This window comes from Sus scrofa, chromosome 7 (genome assembly GCF_054392235.1).
Source record: "Sus scrofa isolate SSC_HxYL_T2T_F1_AM1 chromosome 7, Sscrofa_HxYL_maternal_Yorkshire_Landrace_v2.0, whole genome shotgun sequence".
Taxonomy (NCBI): domain Eukaryota; kingdom Metazoa; phylum Chordata; class Mammalia; order Artiodactyla; family Suidae; genus Sus; species Sus scrofa.
This window is the reverse complement of record NC_139389.1, coordinates 25,236,021-25,254,050: the sequence shown is the minus strand read 5'-3', so window position 1 is coordinate 25,254,050 and position 18,030 is coordinate 25,236,021. Positions and strand designations below refer to the sequence as shown.

At 38.1% G+C, this 18,030-nt stretch overlaps 2 protein-coding genes across 2 annotated transcripts; both read right to left on the bottom strand.

Moving 5' to 3' along the window:
* Positions 1–524: 524 nt before the first annotated feature.
* Positions 525–1,475, bottom strand: LOC100156546 (olfactory receptor 12D3). The gene has a single exon (XM_001929471.3). The coding sequence runs from the start codon at positions 1,473–1,475 to the stop codon at positions 525–527; it is 951 nt and encodes a 316-aa protein (XP_001929506.3).
* A 7,912-nt stretch (positions 1,476–9,387) lies between these two features.
* On the bottom strand, positions 9,388–10,335 carry LOC100158167 (olfactory receptor 5V1-like). The gene has a single exon (XM_021081267.2). The coding sequence runs from the start codon at positions 10,333–10,335 to the stop codon at positions 9,388–9,390; it is 948 nt and encodes a 315-aa protein (XP_020936926.1).
* Between the last annotated feature and the right edge of the window lie 7,695 nt (positions 10,336–18,030).

Below are 18,030 nucleotides of genomic sequence, written 5' to 3'. Positions count from 1 at the left end.
TCCTTTTATTCGTCAGAGCACTTAATTAACCTTACAAATGTACTTATGAACTTGTTTATTGTGTGTCCCCTATCACACTAAACTTTAACTTTTAGGAAATTGTGAAATTTCTTTTCTTCTCTTTTTTTGGCCATGCCTGCAGCATGTGGAAGTTCCCAGGCCAGCGTGCGGAAGTTCCCAGATGAGGGATCAAACCCATACTACAGTAGTGACCCAAGCCACAGCAGTGACAATGCCAGCTCCTTAATCTGCTTACCACCAGGGAACTTGAGATCATGAATTTTTTTTTGCTCACTCCTGTGTTTCTTGCACCTACTGTGCTGCATGACATATGTTCAATGACTATGTCTTCGATAAATGACTAGATGAATAAAAATTGAACACATAATCATTATGCACAATTGAGTGCAGACTATATTTATAGGTGCTGCAAATTCCTGAAGGAAAAGTAGAAATCAAGTAAACCTTTTATTACAGTGAAGAGATAAAAATCTTGATGGAAATCAGATTTAAGTCTCTTAATCTCAGTGGTGCTGCTGGCAGTATTCAAACAACTTGCTCCCAAAGGTTTTCTTCAGCGCCAACATCACTTCTTTATTCCTAAGAGTGTAAATCAGTGGATTCAGCACTGGAGTGACTGCACTGTATATGATGGCCACCATGCGGTCCTGACTCATGGAGGTGGCTGAGGCAGGACGAGTGTATGTGAAGCCTACGGGTCCATAGAAAAGACAAACGACCATGAAATGGGAGGCACAAGTGGACAAAGCTTTGTGGAGGATTCTGCAGGACTTGTTCTTGAACAGAAGGGAGCAGATAATATAGAAGTAGGAGAGAAGAGTCAGGAAGAAAGCTCCCATAGATATGCTGCCTGTGACAACAGAAAGAAGCCTTTGATTGAGCAGTGTGTTATTACAGGCCAGTTCCAAAAGCGGCTTGACATCGCAGAAGAAGTGATTGAGTTTGTGCGAGTGGCAAAAGTTCAGGCGTGCAGTCATGAGAGAATGCATCAGTGCATAAAAGAAGCTGGTGATCCAGGCCACCACTGCCAAGAGAATACACATTTGGGGGTTCATGATGACAGTGTAGCGACGCGGGTTGCAGATGGCCACAAAACGATCAAAAGCCATGATGGCCAGTAAGATGGCCTCTGTGCTGCCCAGAAAGTGGAAAAAGTGGAGCTGAGTGATACAGCCTAGGAAGGATATGGCCCTGCGAGTGGAGAGGAGGTTTACAAGGACTTTGGGCAGTGTCACTGAAGAGTAGCATATATCCAGACAGGAAAGGTTTCCCAGGAAAAAATACATAGGAGAATGAAGTTTAGGTTCCAAAATAGCAATCACTAACATAGCTCCATTTCCAACCAAGTTTATCAAGTAAACCATCAAGAAAATCACAAAGAAGAAAGGCCGCAGCATCTGAACACCAGTCAGGTCAAGTAGAAGAAACGCATTCCCTGTGGTGACATTCTCCATTGCTTTGGGGAGCAAATACAACAATAACGAGGAGTTAATTTTTTTGAATTTTTAATTTTACACTGGGGGAGGTAAGTAAAGCAAGTTTGCTATTTGGAAGAGTCTAAAAGTTAGCTACAATGTGAAGAATATTTAGGAGTGGTAAAGCTAAATTTGCTTGCCAGAAAATTAATGAAAACTAAGAGAGTATCAAATAAATTCTGAAGCAGTCAAAAGACATTAGACTAATAAAAGCAGCATATTATGAACAAATCAGATATAGATAAGGGACACGTTTTTTGGCTGAACCCACAGCATTCAGAAGTTCCTGGGCCAACCCAAGCTACTGCAGTGACAATGCTGGATTTTTTAACCCACTGCACCACAGGGAACTCCAATAAAGGACACTTTTTAAAAGTATACATTTAAAGCATGATTATAATCTTACTTAGGAGATGATTACTTACTTACAGGAATTAGAGGTCAGACAAATTTAAAACACATGAAGAGGAGTTCCCATTGTGGCTCAGTGGTTAACGAATCCGACTAGGAACCATGACATTGAGGGTTCAGTCCCTGCCCTTGCTCAGTGGGTTAAGGATCCGGTGTTGCCATGAGCTGTGGTGTAGGTTGCAGACGCGGCTTAGATCTGGCGTGGCTATGGTGTAGGCCAGCAGCTACAGCTCTAATTAGACCCCTAGCCTGGGAACCTTCATATGCCACGGGAGCGGCCCTAGAAAAGGCAAAAAGACAAAAATAAATAAATAAATAAAACATGAAGAGATTACTCATCTTTCAGCTTATGATTCTAGCTTCTGGCAGTAACATAGATGTAGCCTAGTGAGGATTTCTTCTTTTCTCCTAAGAGGTATTAAAACCTTAGGTAATTAACATATCCCTCCTAAAAACCTAAACCTTCAGTAAAACTAAGAAACATAAAACCCAGAAACTCCAAATATTGTGTAAGTAGAGGGAGTAAAAACAATGTAATTAAGATCAGTAGTCACAATATTGCAGCATAGTGGTGGAGCTGTGTGTATAGTTGTGAAAAACTTGACATGGTGAAAAGTCCTAACAGGAGAAGAATTTTTTAAACACCTCCCCCAGTTTTCAGTCCCAGAAAACAGTGTCCCACATTTTATGGAAACTTCTACATGGGGGAGGGAAGAGAGGAATTAGAACAAAACAAGGCATAAGCATTGAGGAAAACAGAAAGAAAAAGGTATAATAAATGTAGGAAGAACAAAGCCCAGCTATTTGTAAAAGAAAATAATCACCGCCTTAGTAACAGAAGAGGGAGCCCTTGAACAGAGGAACTGAAAAAACTACCTAATAACCACCCCCCCTGACCCCCGCCCCCGAACAGGCTAAGATTCCTGTGCTAATGATTGGTTCAGAATATCATGGTCCAATGTAAGCTCCCAATAAAATGGCTTCAAGAGTTGATAACAATAACGAAGAAATATTCAAATCCACAATCGCAGTAGCAATTTTTAACACATCTCTCTATGCCTAATAGAAGAAAAAGCCAAAAAAGGTTAATAAGAATTTTAAAATATGAACTTACAAATTTGATTTACATATATAAACACTTAATCCAATAAGAAGTCACACCCACAAAAAGAGAACATACAAATTGAGATAATTTATCACTACATTAAAATATACACTAAAGGAAGTTCTTTAGTCAGTAGGAAAAGATTCTGAGCAGAAGAATGGAACTGCAGAAAGAAAGACCACCAGAATGGATGTGTCTGTGTATGTGCAAGGAAAGATGACTTTAAAAAGGTGAAAAATGACTCTACGAGGCAATAATGATTACGACTGGTGGATGTTAGGACTATGTAGAATAGAATGCATCAATGGGAAAAAAGAAAAGAATTCCTATTTTTAAGTACACATTGAACATTTACAAAATCAAGCATAGGTTGTCTTTTTTAAAAAACTTCAAAAAAATTTTAGAAAGATGCAAACATTTCAAAAGCCTGAGTTATTCAAAAAATATTATTTGACTATGGTAAAATTAGAAAACAATAAGAAAAAGACATCCAGAAACACACTAAATGCTTGAAATGAAGCAAGACACATCTAAATAATTCATGTATAAAAGGAGAAATCCAGGAAGTTCTCTGGTGGCACAGTGGGTTAAGCATCCAGCTTTGTCACTGCAGCAGCTCCCCTCAGTGCCATGGCATGGGTTCAATCCTTGGCCCAGGAATTTCTTCATGTGAGGGTGTGGCCAAAAGAAAGAAAAATAGAAAATGAAAGTGCAATAAATAAAAATCAATAACATCAAAACTCAGTTATTTGAAAATATTGGTGAAACAGATACACTCCAGCAAGACTGTTAAGGAGAGAGAGAACTCAAATTATCAATTTGAAAGGTCTTATCACTATAGACGTTACCAATGTTAAAAATGATAGAAGGTTATTATGAACAACTTTATGCCAATTAATTTAACAATTTAGATGAAATTTACAAGTTACTTCAAGCCAAAATAAATTTCTAAAACTGACAGTAAAGGAAAGAAAATTTGAATAGTTTGATAGCTATATAAGAAATTAGAGCTGCTATTTAAAATCATCCCCAAAAGGAAACACCAAATCCAGATTTCACCGGTGAAGTCTATCAATTAGTTAAGAAAGAACAGTAACTTACACAAATTCTTCTAAACAAAGAAAAAGAGAATATTTCTCAACTTCCTTTATAAGGTTAGCACAATCTTGATATCAACACCTGCAACAGGACTTCACAGAAAGGAAAGTTGCACACTAATCTGTTTCAGGCATATAGGTGCAAAATCCCTTTCTTCTTTTTTTTTTTTGTCTTTTTGCTATTTCTTGGGCCGCTCCTGTGGCATATGGAGGTTCCCAGGCTAGGAGTCTAATCGGAGCTGCAGCCACCGGCCTACCAGAGCCACAGCAACACAAGATCTGAGCCGCGTCTGCGACCTACACCACAGCTCACGGCAACGCCGGATCCTTAACACACTGAGCAAGGGCGGGGACCGAACCCACAACCTCATGGTTCCTAGTCAGATTCGTTAACCACTGCACCACGATGGGAACTCCCCAAATCCCTTTCTTACTAATTCCTATGTGATTCTGTTTGTGCAAACCACCATCATTCCTCATTTGGATTATTGGAATGATCTTATTTCCACACTATTCTCAAGACAGCATCCAGGATTATTCTGTTAAATACAAGCCTAATGCTTTAGGCTTCCACTTCCACCCTACGCCTTGATTACTCAGCCACACTGATCTCTGCTCTTCCTAGAATATACTAATTACACTCTCATCTCAAGGTCTGTGCACCATCTTGCCACTTATATGAAGCAGTCTTACACTTGATAAATTACATGACTGATTCCTGCATCTCTTCCAGATCTTTACCCTAAAGCTACTCCCACAGTGTGGATTTATTTGATTGCCTTATGTTAAATTACAAAAAACAAAAACAAAAACAAAAAAAACCAAAAAACAAAAAAGGCATCCTGTGCTATACTTTCTTGCTATGTTGTTATCAACGACACAATCTGGTATATTGGATTTTGTTACACATTTTTTTTTTGCCTTTTTTTTAGGGCCACACTAGTGGCATATGGAGGTTCGCAGGCAAGGGGTTGAATTGGAGCTGCAGCTGCCAGCCTACACCACAGCCACAGCAATGTGGGATCCAAGCCTCCTCTGTGACCTACACCACACTTCACAGCAACGCTGGATCCTTAACCCACTGAGTGAGGCCAGGGATTGAACCTGCATCCTGGTGTATCCTAGTTGGGTTCTTAAACCACTGAACTACGAAGGGACTCCTTGTTATACATGTCATCTTTTTTTTTTTTTTTTACCTAAATGCAGTCTCAAAAATAAATAAATAAATAAACAAACAAACAAAAACCAAAACCCATTGTCTATTTTGTTCACTACTGCAACCCAGCGCTAAAATGGCATCTGGAATATTTTTTATGTTATTTTTAATGAATTAACTAATGAATAATGATTACCTGTTCAATGTTTGTCAACTACAAAAACTACCCTCAAGAGGTTAGACTCATCTTTTTTTTAAGCACTCTAACCCACAAACTATCCACAACATTCCCCTGAATGTGATGCTAAATTCACAAAACACTCCTCCACTTTACCAGAGGACATGGCAACAGCAAAAGGAAGCAATGAACATTTGTGATTAAATAGATAGTTTTTAGCCATAAAGGGCCAGTTGCTTTAGCAATTAATTTTTGTCATAGACTGCTTTCAGAGATACCAGTGATTCTTACAATTACCATCAATAAAGAGTATTTAAAATTTAAGTAATTATAGAATTGGTGAAAGAATACAAAAGTCTAGGAGTTCCCATCTTGGCTCAACAGTTAACGAACCCAACTAGTATCCATGAGTACATGGGTTCAATACCTAGCTTTGCTCAGTGGGTTAAGGATCCAGCATTGCTGTGAGCTGTGGTGTAGGTCACAGACACGGCTCAGATCCTGAGCTGCGGTGGCTGTGATGTAGGCCGGCAGCTATAGCTCCTATTCAACCCCTAACCTGGGAACATCCATATGCCAAGGGTATGGTCCTAAAAAGACAAAAAAAAAAAAAAAAAGTCTAGGAAGAAGACAAAAAAAAAGAGTCTAGGAGCTGCATTCCATGAATACGGATATAGAAGAAATATTCTAAATGGAATTATTGATAACGGAGGGAAGAGGATTAATCTCAAGAATCATTAGTTGAAGGACATTGTGACCAATGCACACATCAGGGTTTGGGGATTTACATAAGTAAATACTTCACAGTACAGTTTTGAAAATTATTTTTTCCTGGATAATAGCATCGTCCCTCTTCCACTAAAAATACTACTACTGCAGAGTTATGTAATTATGCAACGCTAGGTGCAAACTAACATACTGTTAAACACTAGAACTAGAGCTTGCCTTTTTATGATGACCAATTTTGATATACATTAAGAGATTACTCACCTAGTTTTTTCTCTCTCCTTCACTTTCTTCTTCTCTTTGTATTTTCTCTATCTCTTTGTTACACACACACACACCACAAAACAGACGTAGGCACTCAGACATTAATTAAAACAGACACCTATACTTGACTGCAATGAGAGTCTATTCAAACAAACAAAAACCAGAAAAAAAAAAAAGCAAAAATGTGCACACAAATAGATTAAGAAATTCAAAGCTTTACTAGTTAACACGCCTGCCTGCTGTTGCACTTGGTCATTTTCACAGCCTGGATTCAAAGAAGTTCCCCGCCTGGGATGTCTTATCCCCTTTTCTTTAGAAAATTCTTCCTCTAATCTAAGCCCACTTTTTTCTTACTCTGAGCCAATTTGCCCTGCCCTCATGTCTTTATATAGTTTGTAATAAACTTTTGGTTTAAAAAGGATATCCAAAAATCAGAGATCAGATGTGTTTACTGTCTCCTTGAATGGAGAGATAATTCTAGCTGTTCAGACTTCTTACACCCATTTTATTGCAAACAGCTTATACCTGGGTGTAAGACTGAATCTCAGCGAATTCATCTCTTAAGGCCAGAGAACAGACTGAATGCTGTATAAACCTCCCCAGTGGCATCTTGGGCATTAATGTCTTGGGATTTTCTCTCCAAAGACTTATTCTCCCCATATTTCTCTTCTGTAAGTGTCACTTTATCCTTTCTTTGGGGTGCTAGTGAAGCCACTAGATTACTTTTTTTTTTTCTGTCTCTTTTGGCCTCGCCCGAAGCATATGGAAGTTCCTGAGCCAGAGATGGAATCTGAGTCAGAGCTGTGACCTATGCCACCAGCTGCAGCACCACCTGATCCTTAACCCACTGTACCAGGCCAGGGATCAAACTGGTGCCTCCACAGAGACAAGCCAGATCATTAAGCCACCGCGCCACAGCAGGGACTCCTAGATTAATTATTTTAATAATAAATTTGAAGTAGAGCCTTTGTTGGTCATGAGAAAAAGGGAATGATGAGAATATGAAAGAAAGATAAGGCCTATAGCTCTTATCTTTGAAAAGCCTAACACTTAGTAAATACAGGAAAAAAAAGGGGGTGATATCACTTAAAGCAATATAGTGAAAACTAAAAATGATGAATTATAAACTGGGTTTTACAGATAAAGAAAAGGGAAGGATTTGAGGGGGGGAAGGAGAGAATGAACAGTGGGAATAAATTTGTTTAATTTACATTGAAGTACTGAGTGTTTTATGGAGACCTGTGGCAGAAGTAAGTAAAACACCCTTTTATGTAGGAGGTCTGTTGAAATACTGCAAAGAATCTAAAGTTATTATTTGTGCTGCTACAATAAATATCCTTTTTGAACATAGAGAAATGATATATTTCCTGTTTTCTGTGTCAATCCAGTCAGCCTTTCCCCCTCTGTCCTTATCTCTCTTTTTGGATAACTATAGGACTGTTCCTGCCAGGTCCTTTTTCCTGTCTTGAATTTATCTTGCCCTCTTGTCCTCTTCTTTCTTTTTTCTCTCCTCTCCTCACACTCTTTTCCTCTTACCTTTTACCATTCCTGTTTGTCTAATTTTTATTTGCGTTTTAGGGCACCCTTGGCATAAGAGGTTCCCAGGTTAGGGGTCCAATTGGAGCTGCTGGCCACAGCCACAGCTACAACAACATGGGATGTGAACCGCATCCTCAGTCTGCACCACAGCTCACCACAATGTCAGATCCTTAACCTGCTAAGTAAGGCCAGGCATTGAACCCGCTTCCTCCTGGATACTAGTTGGGTTTGTTACCACTGGGTCACAAAAAAATCTCCTTGTCTTATTAATTTCACTACTTTTTCAACCTGAAAGTGGGCATAGAATTAAATACCATGTACTTATCTTTCTTTATAAATGCACTTTGTGTTCCTTGTTCTAAATTTGAATAGAATGCAAACTGAATATTTTATATCTCTTGAAAAATTGAGATGTTTTCCTCCCTCTGAATTTCCCTGTGTATTCAAGGCTGTTTTTGTAAAAGCGTGAATTAAGAAGCACGGAAGCTTCATGACTTGTGAAGGAAAGTTAAACAGAAGACTCCTCAAAGATGGATCTTTGCCACATATGTAAAGAAGTGAGGAACACAACAGAGAGTGCAGAGATTATGACATGGCCTTTTCCAGACAAAAACGTATCTGAATTTGTTCTATGCATTTATTTACTGGAAAAATCTGAAATGTCTTCAGAGCTGACACTGAGATAACTCATTTTACCTTTGGTCATTTCTGTGGAAGTCCATATTCCTCAGGCATAATGTGGACTTTCAAATATTTGTTACAATTCTGTCCAAAATGGAAAAGAACTGATCATTTTAGGGAATCTAAATTAAGGTAGACTAACCTAAACATTATTCTGGCAGTCTCAATAGAAAAAATATATATACTGTCAGTGTTTGAAAACAAGGAGAAGGATTTCTGAATTCTGTGGGGGGAAACAGTCTCACGATTTTGAAAGGACAGTAAATGTATGAAGGAAAGTGACAAGGGAGGAAAACCTTTAGGCAAATGTTGAAAGTAACAGAAACATAAGTTAATAGATAGTTTATCATATGACAAAGCAAAATTAAAGAACAGCAGAGTAACTGAAGAATATATTTGACATGGATGTTAAAAAACAAACCAAAAAAACATGCACCATGTAGAGACAAGCACATCGTATTTTCATGTATGCTCATAAGCTTCAAATTAACTTTTTAACTTTTTATTTAGAAATAATTTCAAAGATACAGAACACAGAGAAGTGTTTCAGGAATAAGACGAGTTCCCCAAAAATCCAATAACCCTTTTCCCAGATTAATCTACTGTTAACATTTTGCCCATTTATCATTGAAACTGTTAATGCTGGCAAAACAACAATGATCAAACAAAACCAGATTGCATCAGCAAGACAGGTAATTTTCTAATATTTATCATAGAAAAATGAACACTATACTTCAAGGAAAATGGCATTTGAAGACCACAACTTTTACTACCACAGCTCTCAGAGCCTTTCTGATGTCCTTATTCCTCAAAGTGTAAATTATGGGGTTTAGCATGGGGGTGACAACACTGTACAGTACTGAGATCAGCCGGTCTTTCGTCAGTGAGTAAGATGAGATGGGCCGTACGTATGTGAAGATGGAACTGCCATAATAGAGAAGGACAATGACCAGGTGGGAGGCACAGGTGGAAAAGGCCTTTTGTCTCCCCTCTGAGGAGCGGATCCTCAAGATGGTAGAGATAATATAGAGGTAGGAAAGGATGATACCCAGAAAAGGAGCCCATCCAATGAAGACCCCGATGAAGAGTAACACCAACTCATTGACAGAAGTGTCCCCACAAGACAAAATCAACAACGGGGGGATGTCACAGAAGAAATAATTAATCTGGTTGTTGCCACAGAAGGGCAGGTGGAAGGTCAGTACTGTGTGCACTGCTGAATTGAGGAAACCACTAACCCAGCATGAGGCTGCTAACTGGCTATACAGAGCCTTGTTCATAATAACTGAATACCTTAAGGGCTTACAGATCGCAATGTAACGATCATATGCCATTGCTGCCAGCAAAAGACACTCTACTCCCACAAAGAAAAGGAATGCAAAAAGCTGAGTCACACAGCCCCCATAGGAAATGCTTTTCTTCTCTGATAGGAGATGCGCCATCATCTGCGGGACGTTGGTGGTGGTATAACAGATGTCAAGAAAGGCCAAATTCCTCAGAAAAAAATACATGGGGGTATTTAGTCGTATATCAGCCAATGTTACCAAAATAATAAAGGTATTTCCTCCCAAGGTACAGAGATAGATCATAAGAAATATGGTAAAGAGTAAAAACTGCAAATCATTTAAGTCAGAGAATCCTAAAATGATAAATTCAGACAGAGTTGTGTTTTCTCTTTCCATGATGTTTTTTCTTGGGAACTGAGAAAAAAGCAGTACAAATGGCAGTATTCACGTGTGACAATAGCAATCATCTATAAAACAAGAAAATATAGGTTTATAGAGAAAAGAGCCATTATCCACATGAGGAAAAACACTAGGGCATTTAGAATCCATGACATCACAGTGGTGTGTTACCATCATCACATTTTGAAAACCCACACATTTAAATATTTCCTATAGGCTACATCTCTTACAGAACATTGGCAGCACCTTTACATGAAATATTTTAAGTTTATATGCAGTCTAAGGGCTATTTTTTTTGTCACGCCCATGGCATACAGAACTTCCTGAGCCAGGGATTGAACTCGTGCCACAGTTCAATTGAATTCTTAACCAGCTAGGCCACCAGGGAACTCCAGTCTAAGGGCTATTTATGTAGATGGATAGTGGCAAGCCCTTCTCTCACACCTTGTTGTGTCTTGGAGATGGTTGGTGACAAATTCATCAGACAACTTGTTTAAGACTTGTGGGGCTATTTGAATCTCTCCTTGTGACGCCTCCTAGTCTTCCTTGCACTCTTGGGGACTGCTTTTTATAGTTTAATATGTTAATTTTAAGATAATGAAAGTGGAACAGAAAATGCACAAAACGATATGGTACCAGAATATGCTACCATGTACTTTGATAAAATTCATAAAACAAATAATAGCTGAGACTAGCTAGCAAGTCCTGGAACAGACTCTTATAAACCATGGCTTTAAGACTTGAAGATGAGAATGCTATCACTTGTACTGGTTGTTGAAACCACTCCCCAGTGAAGAGAAAACCTAAGAATAGAAAAAGGGACATCGTTTATGTCCCAGGTTTGGTGAGTAAAACATGTCAAATACTTTGTCTCATTTTAGCCTCAAACAGCCTTCTGCAGCCTGTATTCTTCCCAATATCTAGAATGGAAAGTAAGTTTCATCTTGAATGTCACTTCTGATCAAAGCGTAGTGGCTACCCAGAACAGTATTTATAAAACTATGTGATGCTATCTTTGACTCAAAGCAAAACAAAGCAACCCCCCTTCCACCACAAAGTACTAGATAAATAGAAATTTATACTATGGGCCAGGTAAAGAATAGAAATTAAGACTGAGAGTCTTATTTTTTTAAATTGTGGGATAGTTAAAAATCCATTTAATCAATATAAATCATTTTATTTCTACTTAACTTCCTGGAAGCCATGAATCATTTGAGTGTCATGAAAAAAATATGCTTTCCATGAAGAAAATCCCTCATGAGTTAGTCTACTGGGGGCAGCACTTGGCTGAATTCCATCTCAGTGGAGAATTGAATGGAAGACAAGAAAATAGTAAGCCCGAAATTTCAGGCCTAGAGCTAAGGAAAAATATAAACTGGCTTTAAGAATTTCTATCAATATTAAAATGAGGGATTTAATCTGAATTCATTTACACAAAAAACTTTCTTGTGCATCATCTGACTGCTTTGTCCCATATACAAATAAGAAACTCTCACTTTGGAAAATTTCCATTTTGAAGAGCGGTTTGTTCAGTGTTATTTGACCCTGAATGGGTATTTTCATAGTGTTTAAATGAATAAACAAAGGAAAAACTCTACAATAGAGTGCTTCCATTAATCAAAGAATTCTCTAGAACTGAAAACATCATACATGTCAACGGAAAAATCATAAAGAAGGCGAAATCTTGAGAAATCCTGTTCTCTAAGCTTTCATCTGCTGTACTACCAAAATCCAGCTCTCTCTCCCACACGGAAGTCTAACTAAGTCCATGCTAACCATAGCTGTTAATATAATCAGTAAGCATTACTGAGTCTAGGGCATGGTGCTTGGTGCATAAAATTCAACAATATATCTTCAACCATCTGTTATGGAATGTACAGAATGGGGCATCTGTAGCTCCAAGTTGGAAGAATCCTTTAAAAGTCATCCAGTCTAGCCACTGAAATACCCTGTACAGTTGTTTGCTAGGTGATAATCCAGCTAAAGATCAAACACTGTGTTGATGGGAGATATCAAAAGCTGTAAAGAGAGACTGTTCTATCTTTAAACAAATCTAAGCATTAGAAAAATGCTTGGTTATTGTGCTGTAATTTTTATAACTGGGAGGATGGTTAAGTTCACCTACTAGCTGCATGAATACTAAAAAATTCAGCTTTTCCACCCACTTACTAGCTGTGTGACCACCAACAAGATATAAAACTCTTCCTCCCTAAGTGAAAATAAAAATATCTTTCTCATTTGAAAATTGTGAGCACTAAATGAAGTAATGCATTTGGTATTTAATATAGCTTGTAGTCATAAAATAACAGGAAATGGTAGACATAATCATTGTTATTTGACATATTTAGCCTCCAAAGTAACAGGTAAAGTTTGCTCTCTCTTCTACATGAAAGATTTTACTACATGAAACTTTGACTCTGGACTAAACAAATCCATCTCATTTCTATTTCTCACATAATATGGATTTGACAACAGGCATTTATACCAAATCATGCTGATATGTTTTATCATCTAGTAGGATTTTTATCTTTTCACTGTCATGGACTAAAGGATTGTCTCATTAAAAGAATTCAAATTATTGGGAGAACAAGTGAATCAAACACTTGGGAAAGCCAAACACCTTTCTTATAGCTAAAAAATTACATGAGGTAGGAAGCTACACAGTTGACATATATTTAGGCTGCCTCCCCACACACACCCAGAGGCAGGATGGACATGTTGATTGCCTCCCTTAAATAGAGCTCCATGAGATCTTTGACTTCCTTTCTTCCCAACTACTTCTCTACTATTTTCCAAAGAGTACTGTTAAGAAAACCATAAATTTAAGAGACCAGCTAAAATAAGTAGGGGAGCTTCAGAAGAAGGAAAGAATGGGAAGAAGAGAACAAAAAAAAAGGAAAGAAAGAAAGAAAGAAAGAAAGAAAGAAAGAAAGAAAGAAAGAAAGAAAGAAAGAAAGAAAGAAAAAGAAAGAAAAAGAAGGAAGGAAGGAAGGAAGGAAGGAAGGAAGGAAGGAAGGAAGGAAGGAAGGAAGGAAGGAAGGAAATACTTGCCTGTGGTAGCAAAGAGAACATGCCGAAATTCAAATTCCCAGAGCCTGCGGTGAGCTGCTTTTATGGACTCCGAATGGCAGAGTCATTTCCCCTGGAGTTTCTACACCATTAGGAATACTTAATGAGAGCCCAGGCATCCCTAATGGAGTGCCAATGTTCTGAGAATTAGAGAAGCAGAACGTGCTCCTTTCGGGAGTTAAAACAGAAAAGTCTCTGGAAAACTTTTCTGTTAAAATAGAAAAGTCTTCATAAGATCTCTCCCCAAAAGGAGACTGACTTGAGAGACCTTTAAGTCTTCAGACATTCCAGTTCCATTCATGTTAATTTGGTACCACCATCCAACTGCCAATGAAAACAAACTGAGGTCCCCCTAAGTTTTGAACATTTCCAGGGTCACAAGGAATGAAAGTCCAGGACTCTTCACTCTCACTCAGGTATCTCATCTCCAAATTAGAAATATCATCCTCACTTTAGCTGGTAAATACTCATTAATCTTTGCATGAATACAGATCATGGATGATAAGATTTAAGGTTAGGTTATGGTTTATTTTCTAAGCAATGGGCATCAGAGGTTAGTAGATGCAAACTATTACATTTAGAATGTATAAGCAATGAGCTACTATATTGCACAAGGAACTATATCCAATCTCTTGGAATAGACCATGATGGAAGATAATATGAGCAAAAGAATATATATATGCATGACTGGGTCACTTTGCTGTACAGCAGAAACTGGCACAGCATTGAAAATCAACTATAATTAAAAATAAATAAAGATATTGTCATGAAGCTAGGAAACTTAATGGGAGAGAAGGGATGATATTGAAAAGGAAAGGAAAGGATAAAAATCAAAATCATTGTGAAGAAAAAAAATAGATAAGTTTTGGGGTCATATTTATTTTTTAGCCATAGGCAAAAGAAAAATTTATTTATTTATTTATTCTGTCTTTTTTGCTATTTATTGGGCCGCTTCCGCGGCATATGGAGATTCCCAGGCTAGGGGTCGAATCGGAGCTGTAGCCATCGGTCTACGCCAGAGCCACAGCAACGCGGGATCCGAGCCGCGTCTGCAACCTACACCACAGCTCACGGCAACGCCGGATCGTTAACCCACTGAGCAAGGGCAGGGACCGAACCCGCAACCTCATGGTTCCTAGTCGGATTCGTTAACCACTGCGCCACGACGGGAACTCCCAAAAGAAAAATTTAAAAGAACTGAAGGTTAAATCTTGGGTGAAGAAGTTCGAAGAACAGTAAAGACATTGACTAAAAAAGATGCCCAAAGAAAAACTTTATTTTGGCTACGAAAAGAATTTTGAATGAGTCAAGCTTTGAGGTTTTATCAGGGCACTGAGATTAAATTAGAGAAATGCAAATCAAAACTACCATGAGATACCACCTCACACCTGTCAGAAATGGCCATCATTAATAAGTCCACAAATAACAAATGCTGGAGAGGGTGTGGAGAAAAGGGAACCCTCCTGCACTGTTGGTGGGAATGTAAGCTGGTACAACCACTATGGACAACCACTATGGAGGTACCTTAGAAAACTATACATAGAACTACCATATGACCCAGCAATCCCACTCTTGGGCATATACCTGGACAAAATTTTCCTTAAAAGAGACATATGCACCTGCATGTTCATTGCAGCACTATTCACAATAGCCAAGACATGGAAACAACCCAAATGTCCATTGACAGACGATTAGATTAGGAAGACATGGTATATACATACAATGGAATACTACTCAGCCATAAAAGAAGAACGACATAATGCCATTTGCAACAACATGATGGAACTAGAGACTCTCACCCTGAGTGAAGTAAGTCAGAAAGAGAAAGACAAATACCATATGCTATCACTTATATCTGGAATCTCATATATGGCAAAAAATGAACCTTTCCACAGAAAAGAAAATCATGGACTTGGAGAACAGACTTGTGGTTGCCAGGGGGGAGGGAGTGGGGTGGTGGGGGAGCTTGGGGTTAATAGATGCAACCTATTGCTTTTGGAATGGATTAGCAATGAGATCCTGCTGTGTAGCACTGGGAACTATGTCTAGTCACTTATGATGGAGCATGATAATGTGCAAAAATAGAATGTGTACATGTATGTGTAACTGGGTTACCATGCTGTACAGTAAGAAAAAAAAATTGTATTGGGGAAATAACTATTTAAAAATAATAATAACAAAAAAGAAAAAAAAACAAAAAAATAAAAAAGCATATGCCAGTTCCTGCTGTGGGTCAGTAGTAATGAATCTGACTAGTATCCAGAAGGATGCGGGTTCGATCCCTGGCCCTGCTCAGTGGAGTAAAGATCCGGAGTTGTCCTGAGTTGTGGTATAGTTTGCAGATGTGGCTTGGATCTGGTGTTGCTGTGGCTAAGACATAGGCCAGCAGCTGTAGCTCCGATTCAACCCCTAATAACTTTAGGTAAGACAGAAGTGCATTTTTATTTTAAGAGATTCTTCCATATGTCACACCTGCAGTCCAAAAATGCAAAAAAAAAAAAAAAAGAAGCATGCAAGACATGAGTACAGTGATTATCATAGAAAGAGTGCTGAACAAATGCAAGCTATTTCTATTAATAATTATTTTTCAAGCAGAACTGCCAAAGAATATTTTAATATTAAACTGGTACTCAAGAGTTAAGTAATCTTTTTACAAATACATGTTATTTGTTTTTTTTTGAAGATTTTTATTTTTTGCTGTATAGCACTGGGAACTATATCTAGTGAAGTATGATGGAGCATGATAATGTGAGAAAAAAGAATGGTATATGTATGTGTGACTGGGTCACCATGCTGTACAGTAGAAAACTGACAGAACACTGTAAACCAGCTATGATGGAAAAAAAATAAAAATCACTTAAAATTTAAAAAAAGAAAAAAAGATTTTTATTTTTTCTATTATAAAAGTTGATTTACAATGTCGTCAATTTCTGCTGTGCAGCAAAGTGACCCAGACACACACATACACACACACACATTTTCTCACATTATCCTCCACACATGCATTTTATTTGGAATGAAAGTAGTATTTGATTGACAGAACTAAAGAAGACTACATAGCATGAAATATAAAAGCAAAGAGCCAAAAACCAAATTTTTGTTAATGCCAAAATTCAGGATATGAAAAAGAGAAATAAAGATAACTAAAACTTGCAGGCTAGGACAAAAGCCATATAGACAACAAAACTGACTTCCAAGTGACACACTTATCTTGGAAATGAATTTACTCTGCTTTTACTCTCTGATCTTTAACTGTAAAATAATAATGAACCAAAACCAACAAATTTAATTTAAAGAAGAGGCTAGAAACTTTAAATTTATCTAAGAAAAACATAATTTTCAATGTACAATATTTGTGTCTTACCCTTAATTCAATTTGCTGTTAAAATGGTGGTTATATCAGGTTGTTTCAAGTGTAACAGACCTGAATTAAAAGTAATTTTAGGTAAGACAGAAGTGTATTTTTCTTTTAAGAGATTCTGGAGATAGCAGTCTATGCTGAGTTCAGCAACCTTCTCTGTTTCACAAGGTTGTAGGGCATCGGTGCTCTTTCCAGTAATTAACTACAAATTCACACAGCACGTTCTTTGTCTTCATGGTCCAAGACGGCACTAGGGCTCCAGTGGAGTGGAAAAGGAGGTCAAGAAAAACAAAGAGGAAAAGAGCAAGTGCTATAATGAATATGTGCTGTCTTGACCCAATTTTCAAGTCATGGCTAAAAACTCTCACCTCAGCCACTTGGCCTACGGAACCCCACTATTCACACTGCACATACTGCAACTGCTTTTTTATGGGGTCTCACACTCCAGAGACCATTAGCTCATACCCCAACCACTTGTTTGGACTAGGTACGAAACAACTCAGGACAGGGTCCTGGCAGCTGGCAGATATTTCCTCCCATTCCTCAGGTTCCCTTTTCATTTTACTGATTCTTTATTTTGCTATGCAAAAGGGAATTGTTTTCCTTCTTTCTTTTCTTTTTTTTTTTTTTTTTTTTTTTTTTTTTTGTCTTTTGAGGGCCTCACCCATGGCATATGGAGATTCCCAGGCCAGAGGTTGAATCAGAGCTGTAGCTAACAGCCTATGCCAGAGCCACAGCAACATGCCAGATCCGAGGCACAGCTGCAACCTTCACCACAGCTCGTGGCAACAGCAGATCCTTAACCCACCAATCAAGGCCAGGGATCAAATGCACATCCTCATGGACACTAATCAGATTCGTTTCCACTGAGCCATGATGGGAACTCTGGGAATTGTTTTCTTAATTTATTTTTCAGGTAGTTTGTTATTAGTATATATAAATGCAACTGATTTTTATAGGTTGCTACTATATCCTGAAACTTTCCTGAATTTGTTTATTGGTTTCAACAGGTTTTAATCGAGTCTTTAGAGTTTTCTATATATAAGGTCATGTCATCTATAAAGAAACTTAACTTCTTTTTTCTGATTTGGATAACTTTTATTTCTTTACTTGCCTAATTCTTCTGGCTATGACTTCCAGCACTATGTTAAACAGAAGTGGTGAGAATGGGCTCCCCTGTCTTGTTTTTGGTCCTAGGAGAAAAGCCTCCAGGTTTATTCCTATGTAGGCTGCATGCACCCTCATGTTCTGGTCAGGCCATG